Below are 20,430 nucleotides of genomic sequence, written 5' to 3'. Positions count from 1 at the left end.
AGTTTGTCTAAAGTAGGGAACAGTTTGAATTAGTTTATAATAGTGAAGGGGTCACCTACTAAATTATTTTTTTAAATTATAATAGATTTGGGTTGGATGCATAGAACCTGTTGCTGCAAGTGGGATAGCCGCAACAAGACGGCAAAAAATCACACCTGCCGGTAAGAATATTGACTCCTCTAATTTCAAGTAACTCCTGCATTCCCTCCCCACCCTCGTCATCCAACTAGTTCTACTCTTCACATCCCTGTATCCCTCTCGTTTGCACATCTTCCCCAGCCAACAATGGGCCATTGTGGGCTCCACCCTTCCTGAGGTCATCTGTTGCCAGCCCCGATTTGTTCTGGCCTTTTCTCGCCTCCAGTACCCCCCCACCCCCCCCCACCCTCTATCTTTCTGTCTGAAGAACCCGAAACATCACCTAATCCTTTTATTTAATTTATTTTCCACACAAAATAATAGTCCGTTTATCTTGAAGTGAAATCAGAAACATCCATCACCTCTCTCAGACAAACATGCACACAATCTGCAGATCAGTCTTTTTCTGGGCGACTGAAGGAATAGAGAACCATGTTCAACATTATAAAACATTTAAAACAACATGTAAAAGGTTGGGAAGTACTGTTATCCTTCAACACATGCCAATAGTAACGGAAAGCGTAACACGAGTGCATGTTGTTACCTCTCAGAATCCGACACCAGTGCGAGACGCCCATAATCCCAGGCTACCTTCCGCAAAATTGAGAACACAAACAACAGCACCTAAAATAAAAATAAAAACAAGATGAGAACTTAGCTAATGTCTAACATTCAACACATTGTCCATTCTACATTCAACGATTGTGCTAGTTTTAAATTGTGTTACTGAGATATGTACCATACAAGTAACGTGCCAGAGGATCTCAATAGGCCAGGCAGCATCAGTGGAGGGAATGGATAGGCAACGTTTCCCTTCATCGGGACCCTTCCCAGACTGATTGCACCTTCACATCCTGGCAGAACGTTTGACGGATGAGAGCATTTGACGGCAATGGGCCTGTTATCACTGGAGTGATGGGTGGGGGGGGGGGAACTCATTGAAACTTACTGAATATTGAAAGGCCTGGAGTGAGTGGATGTGGAGACGACCTTTCCACTCTTGTTAGAGGCTAGGACCAGAGGGCACAGCCTCAGAATTCCACAGATTAGTGAATCTGTGGAATTTTTTGCCAGGATAGTTCCTCCGTTCGCTTCCCTGTATCCCTTCATTATCACCTCTTCTCCAGCCATTACGAGTTCCACCCTCCCTGGGTCACTTGTTTCTGGCCCCGATTCATTCTGGCCTTTTCCTACATCCAGCCCAACCCCTCCTTACTTTTTGAAGAAGGGTTTCGGCCCGAAACGTTGCCTATTTCCTTCGCTCCATAGATGCTGCTGCACCCGCTGAGTTTCTCCAGCTTTTTTTGTGTACCCTCCTTACTTTCAGTCTGATGAAGGAATCTAACCTGCAAGGCCGCCTATCATTTTTCTCCAGAGATGCTGCCCGACCCGTCGAGTAATGCCCCGTCCCACTTAGGAAACCTGAACGGAAACCTCAGGAGACTTTGCGCCCCACCCAAGGTTTCCGTGCGGTTCCCGGAGGTTGCAGGTGGTTGCAGGTAGGTAGTGGAAGCAGGTAGGGAGACTGACAAAGACCTCCGGGAACCGCACGGAAACCTTGGGTGGGGTGCAAAGTCTCCAGAGGTTTCCGTTCAGGTTGGGACAGGGGCATTACTCCAGCATTTGGTGTCTATCCAAGGATAGAGCTGCCCTAGTCCTCACCTTCCACCCCACCAGACATTGCATTCAATGGATCATTTCCGTCACCTAAAATAGAGTCCACCATCAGATATCTCCTCTTTCCCCTTCAGCCTCTTGCAGGGACTGTTCCATGGTCCACGCTTCCGTTCCCACCAACCACGCCGCTTATTGCAGCTCTTTGACTTGTAACCGCAGGTGTGACACTTGCCCTTTCACCTCTTCCCGTTACACCATCCAGGGACCCAGGCAACCCTTCAAGATGAAGCATCGATTCACTTCACTTCCTCTACTCTGTGTTTTACATTCGCTGTTCTCAATGTGCTCTCCTCTACACCGGGAGAAGCCAAACGCAGATTGTGTGAACGCTTTGCAGAGCACCCATGTTCAATTATGTTGGGTGACGCAGCGGTAGAGTTGCTGCCTTACAGCATCAGAGACCCAGGTTCGATCCTGACTACGGATGCTGTCCATACTGTGTTTGTACGTTCTCCCGTTTTTTCCGGGATCTCCAGTGTCCTTCCACTCCAAAAGACGTACAATTTTCGATTAATTGGCTTGGTAATTTTTTTTACAATATCCCACGAAAATTGTGAGTGTAAGAGGATCGCTGGTCGGAGCGGACTCGGTGGGCTGAAGGTCCCGTTTCAGTGTTGTATCTCTAAACTAAACCCACAATGGGAAGCCTGAACCTTCTAGTGGCTACCATTGTAATTCTTCAACCAACTCTGACCTATGGGTCTGTGGCTTCATGAACTATTACTAGGCCCAACACAAGCTTTAGGAATAGCATGCCTTCAGCCCAGGCAGCTTTCTGATCTTAATATTGCATTCTACTTCAGGTAAATTGTGTAGGAAGGAACTGCAGATGCTGGTCTAAACCGAAGATAGACACAAAATGCTGTAGTAACTCAGTCTGAAGGAGGGTCTCGACCCGAAACGTCACCCATTCCTTCTCTCCAGAGATGCTGCCTGTCCTGCTGGGTTACTCCAGCATTTTGTGTCTACTTCCAGTAATTTGACTTCTGTCTGTATTGGTTGTCCATCTGTGATACTGTTCGTTCCACACTCCCCCATCCCCTCGCCATTCTTTCTCCTACCCCTCCGGTACAGAGTGCGTGCTAGCATGGCCTGCTGGGCGTGTCCACCTGCACTATATTTCACAACTCCTGCATTACTTTGTCCATGTTCTCACTCTCCAACTGCTCCCATTTACTAATCGACCAAATAATCCAGCTTACCCTTCTGGTCACCCTGGTGCTACCCAATCATAGGCATTCCCCCTACACGATCGTAACCAGTTGCTTTTGTCTGCCTCCTCCATTGCCAGAGCAAGGCCAAAGGCAAACTGGAGAAATAACACCTCATATTCCACTGGGGTAGCCTGCATCCCAACAGTATGAACAAAGAATTCTCCAATACCAGATAGCTAGCAAACCCCCACCCTCTGCCTGGACTCGTACCCATTTCTCCTCCCCACCATTCTGACTACATTTCTTCCTCTAGCTTCACAATTTGCAATTCTTCGGCCTTGTTTAACCATCTCCATTTTCATTTCTGACCTTTGCCCAACCACCTGCCTAACAAGAAAGGAAACCTTCACTTGCAATCACCAGGTTTTGTCCTGGTTCTCCTCTCTTCCAGCTTTCTCCCCCCACCCCTTTATGATCAATTGTTTTCCAGAGATGCTGCCCGGCCCGCTGAGGTACTCCAGCACCGTCTTTTTTTTCCAAATATTTCTGGGGTGGGACGTAGGAAAGCCCCTTCAACGAACTGGCACAGGCAAGATGGGTCACACTTCCACATGCCTTACTCCTGCATTGTCTTATAACCATATAATATAACCATATAACAATTACAGCACGGAAACATGCCATCTCGGCCATACAAGTCCGTGCCGAACAACTTTTTTCCCTTAGTCCCACCTGCCTGCACTCATACCATAAACCTCCATTCCCTTCTCATCCATATGCCTATCCAATTTATTTTTAAATGATACAAACGAACCTGCCTCCACTACTTCCACTGGAAGCTCATTCCACACCGCTACCACTCTCTGAGTAAAGAAGTTCCCCCTCATGTTACCCCTAAACTTCTGTCCCTTAATTTTCTGTCCCTTCTTTTGTCTCCTTCCCAATTTTAAGGCTCTTTGACCTGAAACTAACTGTTTGTCCACTCACAGATGCTGCCCGACTACTGAGTATTTCCAGCAGCATCAGCAATTTTTAATTGCAAGTGCTGGTATAGTCAATATAGATTACCACAAAAGACATGGATATATATATTAGCAATGATTCAGAGGAAAACAAGGACAGTAATAGAGTTGAATTTGGCAAAAGTCAAACACTTAGTCCGCATCTCAACTTTACTTTCCAATGGGTCAATATAACTCCTTGCATTATTTATTATAATTGTTCTTGGGTTGCAATATGCTACCTATTCACAGTCTACTTCAAACAGACTTGAATTAGTGCAGCACAGGACAGGCCCATCAGCCCATAATGTCCATGTCAAGCATGATGCCAAGTTGAACTAATTCCTCCAGCCTGCAAGTGATCCAGCCTGCACGTTTCCATATCCCTGCCTAAGTGTCTCCTAAACGCCACCAGATCATATCTGCCTCCACCGTCATCCCTGGCAGTGTGTTCCAGGCCCCACTGTTCTCTGTATCAAAAATAAAAGCCCCACACATCTCCTTTATACTTTGCCCATTTCATCTGAAAGCTACTGTATGTTCTCTAATCTTTGACATTTCCACCCTGGGAAATAGAAAGGTTCTGACTGCCTCATTGTCTATGTCTCTCATTACCTCTCCTTACAACTAATACCCTTTAATCCCAGCAGCCTTCTGGTAAGCCGCTTCTGCACCTGCTGGGCTAAATTGTGGGCTCAAAGACGAGTGCTGGGAGTTTTCTATTTGTAGGCAACCTGATTTGGAACACTACAAAACAGGAGACCATTTAGCACTTCAAGCCTACAGAGGGAGATATTTTATTTTGATTAGAATAATCTTGCCCCAATTCTGTTGTTGCTTTAATATTCAGATCAGAGGTGCTGAAGCTCTGCAAGAGATTCGCAACCTTATTTAAAAAACAGTTTACCTTTTTTCCTGACTTTTCAGTAGGGTTGCCAACTGTCCCGTATTAGCCGGGACATCCCGTATATTGGGCTAAATTGGTTTGGTCCATACGCGACCGCCCTTGTCCCGTATTTGACTGCGAGTACTCGGGTCGAGGGGACTGTCGGGTCGTAGCGCCGCGTCTGGCCCCGCCTCACCCGTCCCGACATAGTGCAGCCCATGGAGTGCAGCAGCAGCAGCAGCGCGCCTCGCCCGTGGCCCCGTCGGTCGGCAGCCCGGCCAGCTGTCCGACCTTCAGACCTTCGCTTACCGCCGACACCACCACCCCTCCTTCTCATGGACGATCATCGGTTCACGAGTTGGATGCGGTGCCGGACTTTGCATCCGACGTCGCACTTAAAGTCCCGCACCCGGGGCCAACTCATCATTCACCCAGCCACGGCCAAGTCAGCCAACGAATTGCCGGCGGGAATTTGGCCCTTATTTTGACCTCTTGTCCCTTATTTGGGATTGAGAAAGTTGGCAACCCTACTTTTCAGATCCCCACGTTTAAGGGGTTTTGGATAGGCACATTGATATCCAGGGAACAGAGTCATCTCCACGCAGAGGAGATTAGCTTAACTTGGCATTGTGTGTGGTTCAAACAATGTGGGCCTAATGATGTACTGTAATGTACTGCTCTGTGTTTAAACAAGGAACTGCAATACTAGTTTACACAAAAGGACACAAAGTGCTGGTGTTACTCAGCAGGTCAGGCAGCATCCCTGAAGAATACAGATAAGTGACATATCGGGTCAGGACACTTCTTCAGACATCAGTCTGAAGGATCCTGAACTGAAACGTGACCTGTACACTGATGTACATGTACCCAGCTCATCGTTTTATTTTGGAGAAAAAGTCTGCAGTTGCTGGAATTTGATTAAACACAGAGTGCTGGAGGAACTCAGCAAATCAGGCAGGATGGAATGAGCAGGCCTGGTTTTGGGTCAAGACCCTTCTTCAGGCTCTTAATCTATTTACCATTTGTCCAAACTACAACCAGCAATTTACCCTGGAAATGTGATTATAAAAGGCAAAAATCTACACCGCACTTGTGCAAATGTGAGAACCATCAAGGGTTTACAGATATATAAACAATGTAAAGACATAAAAAAAAATCTAACATAAATACTACTTAAACTGTAAATGTGGGAGTTATGAAGCTTTGGGAATCAATGAATGGATAAATTTAAACCATAAGGTTATTTCAGTTCTAGGAGAGATTTATTCTATTTTATCTTCGCTAACATCCTGAACAGCTGCACAAGGAAGCAGGAGATTAGAATCAGCATTAAAGGTAATAAATATTATATTTGAGTCGAGGTTATTTTTCTTCCTGCCTCCAAACTGCAGGTGGTCCCTTTTTAATATTATTGCAGGCAAAATTTCTCCAGGGGATTTGGGGGGGGGGGGGGGGGGGGGGGGGGGGGGGGGGGAGAGATAGAATGGGAAAAACGAAATGGAGAAGTTCTAGCACAACACAATTGACAGTAAAAATGCAAGGGACAAAAATCAGCCGTTCATCTACCTTGCAGATTTCTACCAACACCACCCTGAAACTGACGAATGTTGCTCTGGGCAATCTCACCTTTATGGTGCGATCGCTGAGGCTTGCAGCGGGATCATGGGCCAAGGGGTCTCAGGCCACATGTCTGTGTCGTCTGCTACTTGGATGGAGAGGGAACACACCAAATTCAAATAGGTGCAGGAGACTCAAGGAACTGCAGATGCTCGAACCTTGAGCAGAAACACAAAAGTGCTGGAGGAACCAGCAGGTCGGGCAGCATCGGTGGAGGGAATGGACAGGCAACGTTTTGGGCTGGGATCTTTCTTCAGTGATGGAGTAGTGGGGAAGGAAGCTGGAAAAGAGAGGCGAGTTTGAGGCAGGCAATAGGTGGACGCCGGTGAGGGGAGAGGGGGCCAGCTTTTTGATGAGTGGCTAGTGACAGCTAGAGGGGAAAAGTGGTACACTTGCAGGTTAGGTGGCTAAGTGGCCGCTGTAACCTCCCCATGTGTTTAGTTTAGAGGTACAGAATGGAAACAGGTCCTGCATCCACCGGTCTACGCCGACCATGGATCACCGGTTGACACTCGTTCGGTGTTGTCACACTTTGTTATTCATTCATTACTAGGGACAATTTACAGAGGCCAATTAACAATAGACTAGCGCTCGGACTAAAGATTGGATGAAATGCTACACACTGAAATGTACGAACATATCTCGAACGATGTTTTCTATTTTTAATAAATTTTTCCATTCTTCTTTAACTATCTCTTTCCCCCCTTTTTTTTCATTCACTCATCTATCTCTTTAGGGGCAATTTACAAAAGTATTGGAGATAATGTAATAATAACCGACAATTAACAATAGAAGACAGTAATGAGGTGCAGGACCTATCTCCATCCAAAAAAAAAAAAAAAAAAAAAAATTCAATGTGACATAGGTGCAGATTCAGATCCGGCCAACGAAACCATTCAATGTGTCATTCAGATTCAGATGTACTTTATTGTCATTGTCAGAGTACAAGAGACAACAAAATGCAGTTAGCATCTCCCTGGAAGAGTGACATAGAATATGCTTTCAATAAATAAATCTATTTACATGTATACAGACATAGTGTTTTTCCTGTGGGAGGAGTGTCCTGGGGGGGGGGGGGGGGGTGATTGGCAGTCACCGAGGTACAATGTTGAGTAGAATGACAGCCGCCGGGAAGAAGCTGTTCCTCGACCTGCTGGTCCGGCAACGGAGAGACCTGTAGCACCTCCCGGATGGTAGGAGGGCAAACAGTCCATGGTTGGGGTGAGAGCAGTCCTTGGCGATGCTGAGCGCCCTCCGCAGACAACGCTTGCTTTGGACAGACTCAATGGAGGGGAGTGAGGAACCGGTGATGCGTTGGGCAGTTTTCACCACCCTCTGCAATGCTTTCCAGTCGGAGACAGAGCAGTTGCCATACCATACTGTGATACAGTTGGTAAGGATGCTCTTGATGGTGCAGCGGTAGAAGTTCACCAGGATCTGAGGAGACAGATGGACCTTCTTCAGTCTCCTCAGGAAGAAGAGACGCTGGTGAGCCTTCTTGATCAGAGTTGAGGTATTGTGGGTCCAAGAGAGGTCATCGGAGATGTTGACTCCCAGGAACCTGAAGCTGGAAACACGTTCCACCTCCGTCCCGTTGATGTGGATGGGGGTGTGCGTGCCGCCCCTAGACTTCTTGAAGTCTACAATGAGCTCCTTAGTCTTCTTGGAGTTAAGGGCCAGGTTGTTGTCAGCGCACCATGCTGCTAGGCACTGGACCTCCTCCCTATAGGCCGACTCATCGTTGTTGCTGATGAGGCCAATCACCGTTGTATCATCTGCATACTTGATGATGGTGTTAGTACCATGTACAGGTGTGCAGTCGTAGGTGAAGAGGGAGTAGAGGAGGGGGCTCAGCACACAGTCCTGTGGAACGCCGGTGTTCAGGGTGAGGGTTGAAGAGGTGTGGTTGTCTAGCCTAACAGACTGGGGTCTGTTGGTTAGGAAGTCCATTATCCAGTTGCAGAGGGAGGGGTCGATGCCCAGGTTACCGAGTTTGGTGATCAGTTTAGAGGGTATAATGGTGTTGAATGCTGAGCTGTAATCGATGAACAGCATCTTACGTAAGTGTCTCTGTTGTCGAGGGCTGATCATCCACAATCAGTACCCCGTTCCTGCTTTCTCTCCATATCCCTCGACTGCTATCTTTAAGAGTTCTATCTAACTCTCTTGAAAGCATCCGGAGAATTGGCCTCCACTGCCCTCATCCACACTCACAACTTTGGGTGAAAAAGTAATTTCCTCATCTCTGTTCTAAATGGCCTACCCCTTATTCCTAAACTGTGGCCCCCGGTTCTGGACTCCCCCAACATCAGGAACAGGGAGTTAGATGTGGCCCTTGTGGCTGAAGGGATCAGGGGGTATGGAGAGAAGGCAGGTACAGGATACTGAGTTGGATGCTCAGCCATGATCATATTGAATGGCGGTGCAGGCTCGAAGGGCCGAATGGCCTACTGCTGCACCTATTTTCTATGTTTCTAACATGTTTCCTGCCTCTAGTGTGTCCAAACCCTAAATAATCTTATATGTTTCAATAAGATCACCTCTCATCCTTCTAAACTCTAGAGTATACAAGCCCAGCTGCTCCATTCTAACCTACAAAGACACAAATTGCTAACTCAGCGGGTCAGGCAGCATCCCTGGAAATCAGGATAGGTGAAGTTTCGGGTCAGCACCCTTCTTCAGACTGATTGCAGGGGTGGGAGGAGAATGCTCAAGAACAGACAACACTAGTAACTGGGCCCTGCCTGAAGTAGTTGTGCTGTCAGTGGTAATACCCTTACAGCTACCTCAAATTGGAAATTCCCTGTATCGTCCACCGATATGAGCAAGTTCAGTAGCAGTATCTTTTGAATGGATTTTTTTTTTTTTTTTTTTAAACAAATTTGACAATTTTTACATTTTATTTTAACATTTTTAACATATCAATCCAAAACATGCACACTTACCAAAAAGCACATAAAATCTAGTGCAAGAACTGTAGGAACCCCTCCGAAGGGCAGGCCTTGCAACACAGTACTTCTTATCCGAGCACTGTAGCAATAGGTTAAATTAGAATTCACCGTCACTCTGGAGCTAGTGGTTGGCTCTAAATTAAATGTCATCTTTATTTCTTCATGATCTTAACTGCAAAGAAAAAGACAGACACCACTAAATGTAAGTCCTGACATCTTCAATGCCCTCCATAATGCTTGGGACAAAGACCCATCATTTATATATTTACCTCTGTACTCCACAATTTGTATTAGGGAAAAAAAAAAAAAAAAATCACCCTGTGGTTAAAGTGCACATTGTCAGATTTCAATGAAGGCCATTTTTATACATTTTGGTTTCACCATGTAGAAATTACAGCAGTGTTGATACATAGTCCCCCCCCTATTTCAGGGCACCATAATGTTTGGGACACAGCAGTGTCATGTAAATGAAAGTACTCATATTTAGTATTTTGTTGCATATCCTTTGCATGCAATGACTGCTTGAAGTCTGCGATTCATGGACATCACCAGTTGCTGGGTGTCTTCTCTGGTGATGCTCTGCCAGGCCTGTATTGCAGCCATCTTTAGCTTATACTTGTTTTGGGGGTTACTCCCCTTCAGTTTTTTCTTCAGCATATAAAAGGCGGCTCAATTGGGTTCCGATTGGGTGATTGACTTGGTCACTCAAGAATTAACCTTTTTTTAGCTTTGAAAAACTCCTTTGTTGCTTTAGCAGTATATCTGGGATCATTGTCTTGCTGTAGAATGAACCGCTGGCCAATATGTTTTGAGGTATTTGTTTGAACTTGAGCAGATAGGATGTGTCTATTCAGACACATATATAGTGGCACTTCAGAATTCATTATGCTACTACCATCAGCAGTTGTATCATCAATGAAGATAAGTGAGCCAGTACCTTCAGCAGCCATACATGCCCAGGCCAAAACACCCCCACCACTGTGTTTCACAGATGAGGTGGTATGCTTTGGATCTTGGGCAGTTCCTTCTCTCCTCCATACTTTGCTCTTACCATCACTCTGAAAGTTAATCTTCGTCTCATCTGTCCACAAGGCCTTTTTCCAGAACTGTGGTTGCTCCTTTAAGTACTTTTTGGCAAATTGTAACCAGGCCATCCCATTTTTGCAGCTAACCAGTGGTTTGCATCTTGCAGTGTAGCCTCTGTATTTCTGTTCTTGGAGTCTTCTGCGGACAGTGGTCATTGACAAATTCACACCTGATGCCTGAAGAGTGTTTCTGATCTGTCGGACAAGTATTTGGGGATTTTTCTTTGTTAGAGAGAATTCTTCTGTCATCAGCTGTGGAGATCTTCCTTGGCCTGCCAGTCCCTTTGCGGTTAGTAAGCTCACCAGTGTTCTCTTTCTTCTTGATGATATTCCAAACAGTTGATTTTGGTAAGCCTAAGGTTTGGCTGATGTCTCCAACAGTTTTATTCTTGCTCTTAATGGCTTCTTTGACTTTCATTGGCACAACTTTGGTCCTCATGTTAATAAACATCAATAAAAGTTGCCAAAGGTAATGGAAAGACTGGAGGAAAGACTAGGTGCTGAGAGTTCTCTTATACCGGCATTAAGGAGGCATTTAAACACACCTGAGCAATTACAAACGCCTGTGAAGCCATGTGTCCCAAACACTATGGTGCCCTGAAATGGGGGGGACTATGTATAAACACAGCTGTAATTTCTACATGGTGAAACCAAAATGTACAAAAATACCCTTTAATAAAATCTGACAGTGTCCATTTTAACCACATGTGATTTTTTCCTATTACAAGTCTCCAATTGTGGAGTACACAGGTAAATAAATAAATGATGGGTCTTTGTCCCAAACCTTATGGAGGACACCTTGTGCATGAGTTAATCAATAATGACAAGCACAAATTGCCAAGCACAAGGGCGACATCGGTGGCGCAGCGGTAGAGTTGCTGCCTTACAGCGCAAGAGACCCGGGTTCAATCCCGACTGTGGGTGCTGTCTGTACGGAGTTTGTACGTTCTCCCTGTGACCGGGTGTGTTATCTCAGAGATCTTCAGTTTCCCCCCACGTACAGGTATGTTGGTTAATTGACTTGGTACAAGTGTAAATTATCCCTGTGTGTTGGATAGTGTTAATGTGCAGGGATCGCTGGTTGAGTCAGACTCGGTGAGCTGAAGGGCCAGTGTCTGCGCTATATCTCTAAACTAAACATACAAATTGGACCAGTCTCTTTGGCTACAAACGCACCTCCGCCGATGGTGGGAAGTCTCCACCTACACTTCACGCTTCCTCAGGAGGGCGGGCAGCCAACATGGTCAAAGACCTTTTTCACTCTGGTCATTCCCCCTACCACCAGCTCCCATTGGGAAGGCACAGTGGCACAGAGGTATGCCTGCTGCACACAGCACCAGAGACGTGGGTTTGGACATTCTCTGTCACCCCATGGGTTTTCTCCGGGTGCTCTGGGTTTCCTCCCACACTCCAAAGACGCCCAGGTTTGTCAGTCAATTTGCTTTTGTAAATTGCCCCTCGTGTGTAGGATGCAAAACTGGGATAACATGGAACTACTGCACGGGTGATCAGTGGTTGGTGTGGACTCTGGGCTGAAGGACCCGTTTCCACACTGATCGCTAAACTAAAGCAAACACAGAAGCTTTAAAGTGCGTATTGCCGAAGTTAACAACAGTTTCTTCCCCTCTGTTGTCAGGGACTTATGAGGTATGGTACAGCAGCTGCACTGCTGCGGACAGGAAGGCACTACAACGGGTGGTGAAAACCGTGCAGCACATCATCGGTGCCCCGCTCCCTGCTATGGATGCCCTCCACCGAAAACGGTGTCTGAGACGGGCTGGGAAGATCATCAAAGACCGCTCACACCCCAACCATTGACTGTTTGCCCTCCTCCCATCAGGGAGGCGGTACAGGAGCCTCAGGTCACGTACTAGTAGGATGAGGAACAGCTTCTACAACAATACAATCACATTGCTGAACTCGGAGTCCCGCCGATAGATTTCTCCGGTCCCTCCGTCCCCATTGTTTAATTATTCTGTATTTTTTGATTATTCTGTATCTTCTCTCTTTCTATTTTTTTTTAAATTTCTTTATGCACAACTACTACGGACTGACACAAAACTGCATTTTGTTGTACTCATACTTGTATTTGTGCGATGACATTAAAGTTGAATTGAATTGAGCAGTTCCCCAATAAGCTGGGGGTGTCATCCAGATCTTCCAACTCGCCTTAATTCGGGCAATGGACCTCTATACTACAATGCTGAAAACTATATATTGCGCTCTGGCAGTTTTCTCTTTGCCTGTTGGACTTGTGTGTGTCTTGATTGTACTCATGTATTGTATAAACTGAAAGGATAGCACTCAAGAGAGATGCTGCCTGTCCCGCTGAGTTACTCCAGCATATTGTGTCCATATTAGAGATTGGATGGGGCAAGGCACAGACTCACTGGAATGTAGGAGGCCGAGTGGGGGAACCTTAGAGTGGTTTATAAAATCACAAAGGCCACAGTTATGATTGATAGTATTCTGTAAATCAAGCTATATTGCCTGCATTAAACAAAATACAGGGGTTCACATTTAGAGTCAGAGTTATGCAGCATGGAAACAGGCCCTTCGGCACAACTTGCCCACGCCGACCAACATCTACACTAGTCCCACCTGCTCGAGTTTGGCCCATATTATTCTAAACCTATCCTATCCATGTACCTGTCTAAATGTTTTCTTAAACGTTGCAATAGTAACTATGTCAACTATCTCCTCTGGCAGCTCGTACCATACACCCACCACCCTTTGTATAAAAGGATTTATCCCTCGGGTTCCTATTAAATCTTTCACCCCTCACATTAACCTAGTCCTCTGGTTCTCAATTCCCCTACTCTGGGCAAGAGACTGGGCGTTTACCCAATCAATTCCTCTCATGATTTTGTACACCTCTAAGATCATAAAGATAGCGGAGTCAGGGGATATGGGAGGAAGGCAGGAACGGGGTACTGATTGGGGATGATCAGCCATGATCACATTGAATGGCGGTGCTGGCTCGAAAGGTCGAATGGCCTACTCCTGCAACTATTGTCTACTGTCTATCATCCTTCATTCTCCAACGCTCCAAGGAAACATTTCGTAGCTTGCTCAATCTCTATAGCTCACGCCCTCGAGTCCTGGCAACATCCCCGTAAATTTTTTCTGCACCCTTTCCAGCTTGAAAACATCTTTCCTAAAACATGGCGCCCAAAACTAAACATAATACTTTAAATTTACAATTGATCCTCGAGATAGATTATTAATTGCAACTCTTTAGAGTGAGGAATAGCAATTTTCCAGGAAATCAACTGAACTTACTTCACCTTCTACTAAGCACGGTCTTCTCAAGCATCTTCACAAATGCTCACTGCATAAACCCACCTTCACAACCTCATTCCAATGCTTTCGAGTACAACAGCCTAACAAATATCTTCACCAAACAAGACCCATTTCAAGTAATCCGTTACATTCCAGAGATTTTAAGCTCTCGTTAAACCTCAATAGTCCTGCGTCTAATTTTGATCATCACACATTAAGAGATTGTGCAGTTCTGGAGACGCTGCAGAAAGATTTACTAGAACGGTGTCAGGGATGAAGGTTATCACACAAGGTTAGTGCAGGGAGGATGGAAATGTGTTTGAGAGGATGTAGACACATGGAACTGCAGGTGCTGGTTTACCAAAATAGGACTCAGTCGTGAAGAAGGGTCCCGATCCAAAATATCGCTTATCCATGTTCAGCATAGTTTAATTTAGAGATACAGCGTGGAAACAGGCCCTTCAGCCCACCGAGTCGGCGCCGACCAGCGATTCATTCATCATCGTTGAAAACATTAGCGACGCAGTGGTGCTGGTTTCCGACGGGAACGGTGACGGACGCACCACACATCTGTCCTCCAGTTCCGCCGCTGGAGGTATAGGATTTTGGTGTGTGTGCTTTATCATCGTTCCTTACAATGCTACGTACGACAGCGATCGCAACTTCTACTGAAGTGTGGATGGCCGTTGGCTCGCCAGGAGCTCACCCACCCTTTGACAGGTCTTGTTTTTGGTCCTGCTGGGAATCCACAGCCCCCTCCTCACCTGGCAAACCAGGTGAGGGAGACGTTTTGGTCGCCGACCATCCGACCATGGAGCAGGTAGCACGGGATTACATTGTACCCGTGGCGGGGGGGGGGGGGGGGGGGGGGGGGGGGGGGGACCCGGGGGGCAATCCCCCCCCAGACCTGACCAAGCAATACAAACCAAGTACATTAGCCTACAAACATGCTTTTGTGGGGGGGACCAATCTCAGACAAACTCCAAGCACGGGGAGAGAACATACAAACTCTGCACAGATAGCACTTGTAGTCGGGATGGAACCCGCGTCTCTGGCACATGCAAGCGTTGTAAGACAGTAACTCTACCGCTGCGCCTCCATACCACCCCACCATGCCGCCTCAGAGACAGGAGGAAAATGGAGCATCCGGGGAAAACCCACGGGGTCACAGGAAGAACGTACAAACTCGATACAGACAGCACCTGCCGTCAGAACCAAAGCCGGGTCTCTGGCGCTGTGACTCAGTAACTCTACGGCTGCGCCACTGTGCCGCATAAAAACTCAGCCCGAGTTACAACAGCACCGTGTGCTAAGTTTGAGAGAATGCTTGATAGAGCTGAACAAATACAAGCTGAAAGCTTAGATCACCATGCAACATGTACACCAGCTACTTCAACACAGATGCTGACTAAACTAAATGCTTCCAGCACTTCCTGTTAATTCCGTTCTCCAGCATCTGCTGATTTTTTCTTCGACACCCATCTACTTCTGTGAGCAAAAGCCAATTGACTACCGGTAACTCAGAGGCTGCATTGCGGGCAATCATCCCTTGTTGCATTTCAACTGAGCACACAGGAGATGGCAGCCACAACATATCTTCTCCAATAAGCAGTTTATAAGCTTCAGCAGTTACAGCAGATGCCTGCAGAGAATTAATTTCAACATTAAAAGCAAACCCAAATGCGAAAGAAAGAACTCTTTGTCGCAGATGACACAAAAGTGGCTGACATCATAGATGGAGAAGGTGGTTATCAAAAATTGCAGTAGGATCTTGATCAGTTGGGCAGGTGGGCTGAGGAATGGTTAATAGAGTTTCATTTTCAATTCATACCTTTCATTTGTTCTTTGTACCTTTTCATACCTCTGGTTTCCCTCTGCCCGGACTCTGTCCGAATGGCCTCAACCAGAATGGTCACCTATTCCTTTTCTCCTGATGCTGCTCGACTCGCTGAGATACTCCAGCATTTTGTGTCTGTCTTTAATGTAGACGAGGGCGAGGCATTGCTGCTTGGGAAGTCAAACCAAGTCAGGACCTTCACAGTGAGTGGCAGGGGAGCCTCGTAGAGCAGAGGAATCCAGGGGATAGACATAACAAGCTGGAGTAACTCAGCGGGACAGGCAGCATCAGTGGAGAAAAGGAAAGGGCGACGTTTCGGGTCGAGACCCTTCTCTAGGAGTGCAGGTACATAGTTTTATGAAAATGGTGTCACAGATAGATCGGGCAGTCAAGACGCCTTTCAGCACATTGGTCTTCATCGATTAAAAGTATTGAGTATAGAGTATAGACGTCGGGAGATTATGTTACGGTTGTACACGAACGGAGAGGCCATATTTGAAGTATTGTGTTCCCTTTGGTCACCCTTGGTCACGCTTTTACGAGTTGTTAAGCTGGAGAGGGTAGAGAAGATTTACGAGGTTCGTTGCTCGGATATGAGGGGTAGATGGCTGGAGGAAGTGACAAAGGCTTAGAGGTGAAATAGAGAGGTTGTAGATCTTGGATTTAATTTGCAATGTTGAAAGAACTGTAGGTCAAAAATGGGCTGCAGCCTATTTATAATTGGATGGCACAGCAGCGCAGCAGTAGAGTTGCTGCCTAACCCTGTCCCACTTAACAAACCTGAACGGAAACCTCTGGAGACTTTGTGCCCCACCCAAGGTTTCCGTGCGGTTCCCGGAGGTTGCAGGTGGTTGCCGGAGGTTGCAGATGGTGGAAGCAGGTAGGGAGTCTGACAAAAACCTCCGGGAACCACACGGAAACCTTGGGTGGGGCACAAAGTCTCCAGAGGTTTCCGTTCAGGTTTCCTAAGTGGGACAGGGGAATTATACAATGCCAGAAACCCGGGTTCAATCCTGACTATGGGTGGTGTTGCTATGGTTTGCATGTTCTCCCTGTGAGTTTCCTCCCAAATCCGAAAGACGTACAGGTTTCTATGTTAAATGGCCTCTGTAATTTGTCCCAGGTGTGTAGGATAGAATTAGTGTATGGGTGATCAGTGGTCGTCGCGGACTCGGTGGGCTGAAGGGCCAGCTTTCATGCTGTATCTATAAACTAAATTAAAATGTAATCGGGGGCTCAGCAACCAGACTAAAGGCTTTGCTGATGCTTTTATAACTAACTTCTCTCAACGTTATTTGGGTTACACCCAACTGATAACGGACGGATATCTATCTAATCAGGACATGAAAACTTGAATTAATAAAGCAAGTTTTACAATTTCAGGAATGCTTTGAAGTCTTTGTGTCATTTTCAGTACGAGTAATTATTACTACAGGCGAGTTCTACTTTGAAACTTAAGCATTTTTTTTTTAAGTCCAGAAACGAGAAGCACCAGGTGATTAAGGTTTGTTAAGATACGTTACCAAGGGATTAAGGAATATTTTCATTCTAGCCATAAAAATGAATGCCACTTTTCAAAGGCCTTACTGGTTTACAGCATTCCCTCTCTCCATCCAGGGAGCTCAACAAACCATTCTGGGAGCTCAACAAACCATTCTGTTCAATACAATTTGCCAGCGGCCCTTTGGCTAGAAAAATGTTAAGGCGATGCTTGCAAGTGCTGACGCAACTCAGGTCGGACAGCATCTCTGGAGATTATGGATAGGCAAAGTGTGTGTGTGTGTGTGTGTGTGTGTGTGTTTTGTGTTTGTGTGTATATTTTTATTTATTTTTATACAGAGGATGGTGGGTGCCTGGAATGCACTGCCAGGGTGGTGGTGGAGGCAGATACGATAGTGGCATTTAAGAGGCTTTTAAACAAGCACATGGATAGGCACGGAATGGAGGGATACGGATCATGTGCTTGCAGAGGAGATTGGTTTAGCTTGGCAACATTTTCGGCCCTGTGCTATACAGTCCTGTGGTCAATGTACTTTCAAAATGTTTCATAATTTTATCTCAAAATATGGTCATAAGTGATAGGAGTACAATTGGGTCATTCAGCCCATCAAGTGTACTCCGCCATTCAATCATGGCTGATCTACCTCTCCCTCCGAACCCCATTCTTCTGCCCAGAGCAGACAAATGTTCATCATAGGTTAACCTACTCATTCCTGGGATCATTCTTGTAAACCTCCTCTGGACCCTCTCCAGCACATCCTTCCTCAGATACGGTGCCCAAAATTGCTCATGATACTCCAAACGCGGCCTGACCAGCTCCTTATAGAGCCTCAGCATTACATCCCTGTTTTTGTATACAAGCCCTGTTGAAATAAATGCTAGCGTTGCCTATTTCTTTCGCTCCATAGATGCTGCTTGCACCCATTGAGTTTCTCCAGCACTTTTGTCTACCTTTGATTTTCCAGCATCTGCAGTTCCTTCTTAAACACTTTGTCTACTCCACTGCTAGAATTGCAGTTGCCTTCTTTAGTACCGATCGACTTGCAGAATAACTTTTTGGGAATCCCACACCACCACTCCCAAGTCCCCTTGCACCTCTGATTTCTGGATTCTCTCCCATTTAGAAAATAGTCCATGCCGAATAGTCAGTTTTAGAAGATGCCCACAGCTGGTATCAGCAGCCGAATTCCTGGACACGGGTTAAAAGATGAAGAGGTGAAGCATGTAAAGACTAAGGCAGACACAACATGCTGGAGTAACTCAGCGGGACAAGCAGCAACTCTGGAGAGAGGGAATGGATAATATTTTGGATTGAGATCCTTCTTCAGATCTTCAGAAGGGTCTCGACCCAAAACGGCACCCATTCCTTCTACCCAGAGATGCTGCCTGTCCCGCTGAGTTACTCCAGTATTTTGTGTCTATCTTCAGTGTAAACCAGCATCTGCAGTTCCTTCCTAAACATAAAGACTAAGGCAGCCTGAACCACATAATACGAGATTATACAAATAAAAGGCAGCAGTATTCTAAATGCACAAAATTAGCAGAGGAGGTGGATAAATAACGAGCTACGAGAGGAGGTAGTTGAGGAAGTTACTAGAACATTTAAAAGACATTTGGATGGATGGGAAAGGTTTAGAGCAATACGAGTTAAATGCAGGACTAGCGTAGATGAGTCATCTTGGTCGGCAGGAACAAGTTGGGGCGAAGGACCAATTTCTGTGATGTATGACTATGTTTCTATCACAGAGTCAAGGATACAGCACAGAGTCTTACAGGCCATCCACACCAATCTTTAGTTTGGTTTAGAGATACAGCGTGGAAGCAGGTCCTTCGGCCCACCGAGGCCACGCCGACCATCCATCTCGCGTACACTAGATCCATGACCGACACACCAAGGGCAATTTACAGAAGCCAATTTTAGCAAATATAAGACAATTAAATGCACACTTACGTTATATTTAGTCTCAAATTAGGCTTGCCTTAGGTTGAAAATGTGGGAAGCTAGAAAGTAAGCCCACCAAATTACGGTTACAATAAAGGGAGAGAAATAGCGTGCAAGCTCCTATGTTTATGCACCCTAGTGGTCAGGATCGTAATGTACATCTTGGGTCTCTGGCACTGTGAGGCTGCAGCTCTACCACTGCATCGCTGTGCCACCATCTTCACAAGGTTTGACAAGCATTTTATAAAGGAAATATGAAAGCATCGAGGGGTCTCCGAGGGATTCGAGTTTGTGCCAGCGCAGACAGAACGCAAGCACAGCTGCCTCGCGCAACAGTGTACTCTCCCCCGCTGCTTCAAGGAAGCCTCATTCATTGCAGTCCCCAGGTACAGTATTCAGTCTCATGCCCACTGCCCAGTAACCCGAATATTGATCATAATCAAATGCTTTAGAAGATTAGTAATGGCCCACAACTGCACCAATGTCCTCGTCAACCTAGATGGTTTGCATTGTGTGGCCAGGAAAAATAAGGAATCTAGAAAAGGATAAAAAAAAAAAAAAAAAAAAAAAAGAAAACTAGAAGTAAGGAATCCCTTATTTCTAATAAAATAAAAATATCATAGATTCCTTCCAGGGTAATTGAGGTCCCATTTCGTTTCCCCAACCCCGCTCCCAGTCTACCTCATTTCTACTACCGACAGGGTGCATTTTATAAAAGGCTAGAAAAGTTAGCATTCAGCTGCCAAGTTATAACTTTAGCTAATGTCCTCGCCTGCAAGTGATGTCCTGCCCTTTCCTCTGGGCTCCGTCAGATTTCTCAAGTGCATGCAATCCTTGGTGTTTGAGCTTACATTATTGTCCCGCTAATGGAACTACTATTGACGTGTTGCTACAGATTCTAATTGCTTCACCAGTTATGAATGCCTATGTGTAATATATAAAGTTGGCAATTCAATATAATGGGCTTACTTGTGTTCAATTGATCTCTAACTTCTGCAAACACTGCCATCCAATATACAGTACAGAAGAATAATCTTACAATGGATTAGAAATACGGCACTATCAGTTTCTACTTTGTCTTAGACCCAGATTAACATTAAGGAGGGTCTTGACCCGAAACGTCACCTTTTCCTTTTCTCCAGAGATGCTGCATGACCCGCTGAGTTACTCCAGTTTTTTTGCATCTATCTAACATTGAGGAAGCTTTTTTATAATCACTGCAATTAATTTAAGAATATTCAAACTGAATATACTGTGATAATAGAACTGGTAGAGCTGCTGCCTCTGTGTGGTGCTATCTGTGTGGAGTTGGCACGTACGCCCACTACTTCCTCCCACTACCACAAACAGGTTTGTAGGT

At 45.8% G+C, this 20,430-nt stretch overlaps 1 protein-coding gene across 4 annotated transcripts in view; it reads right to left on the bottom strand.

Annotated features, from left to right (window-relative positions):
• LOC129697565 (CSC1-like protein 2) overlaps positions 1-20,430 on the bottom strand; it is a 138,134-nt gene that overhangs the window by 67,768 nt on the left and 49,936 nt on the right. For all 4 annotated transcript variants that reach the window (XM_055636238.1, XM_055636235.1, XM_055636239.1 and 1 more), the window contains exons 2-3: positions 9,419-9,596; positions 683-762 (exon numbers count right to left, since the gene is read on the bottom strand). In XM_055636238.1, the coding sequence (XP_055492213.1) occupies positions 683-762; positions 9,419-9,574 (236 nt within the window). In that variant the 5' untranslated portion in view covers positions 9,575-9,596. The remainder of the gene's footprint in view (positions 1-682; positions 763-9,418; positions 9,597-20,430) is intronic.

This window comes from Leucoraja erinacea, chromosome 5, assembly GCF_028641065.1.
Source record: "Leucoraja erinacea ecotype New England chromosome 5, Leri_hhj_1, whole genome shotgun sequence".
Taxonomy (NCBI): domain Eukaryota; kingdom Metazoa; phylum Chordata; class Chondrichthyes; order Rajiformes; family Rajidae; genus Leucoraja; species Leucoraja erinaceus.
The sequence above is the reverse complement of the archived record's forward strand: the minus strand, read 5'-3'. Positions and strand labels throughout refer to the sequence as shown.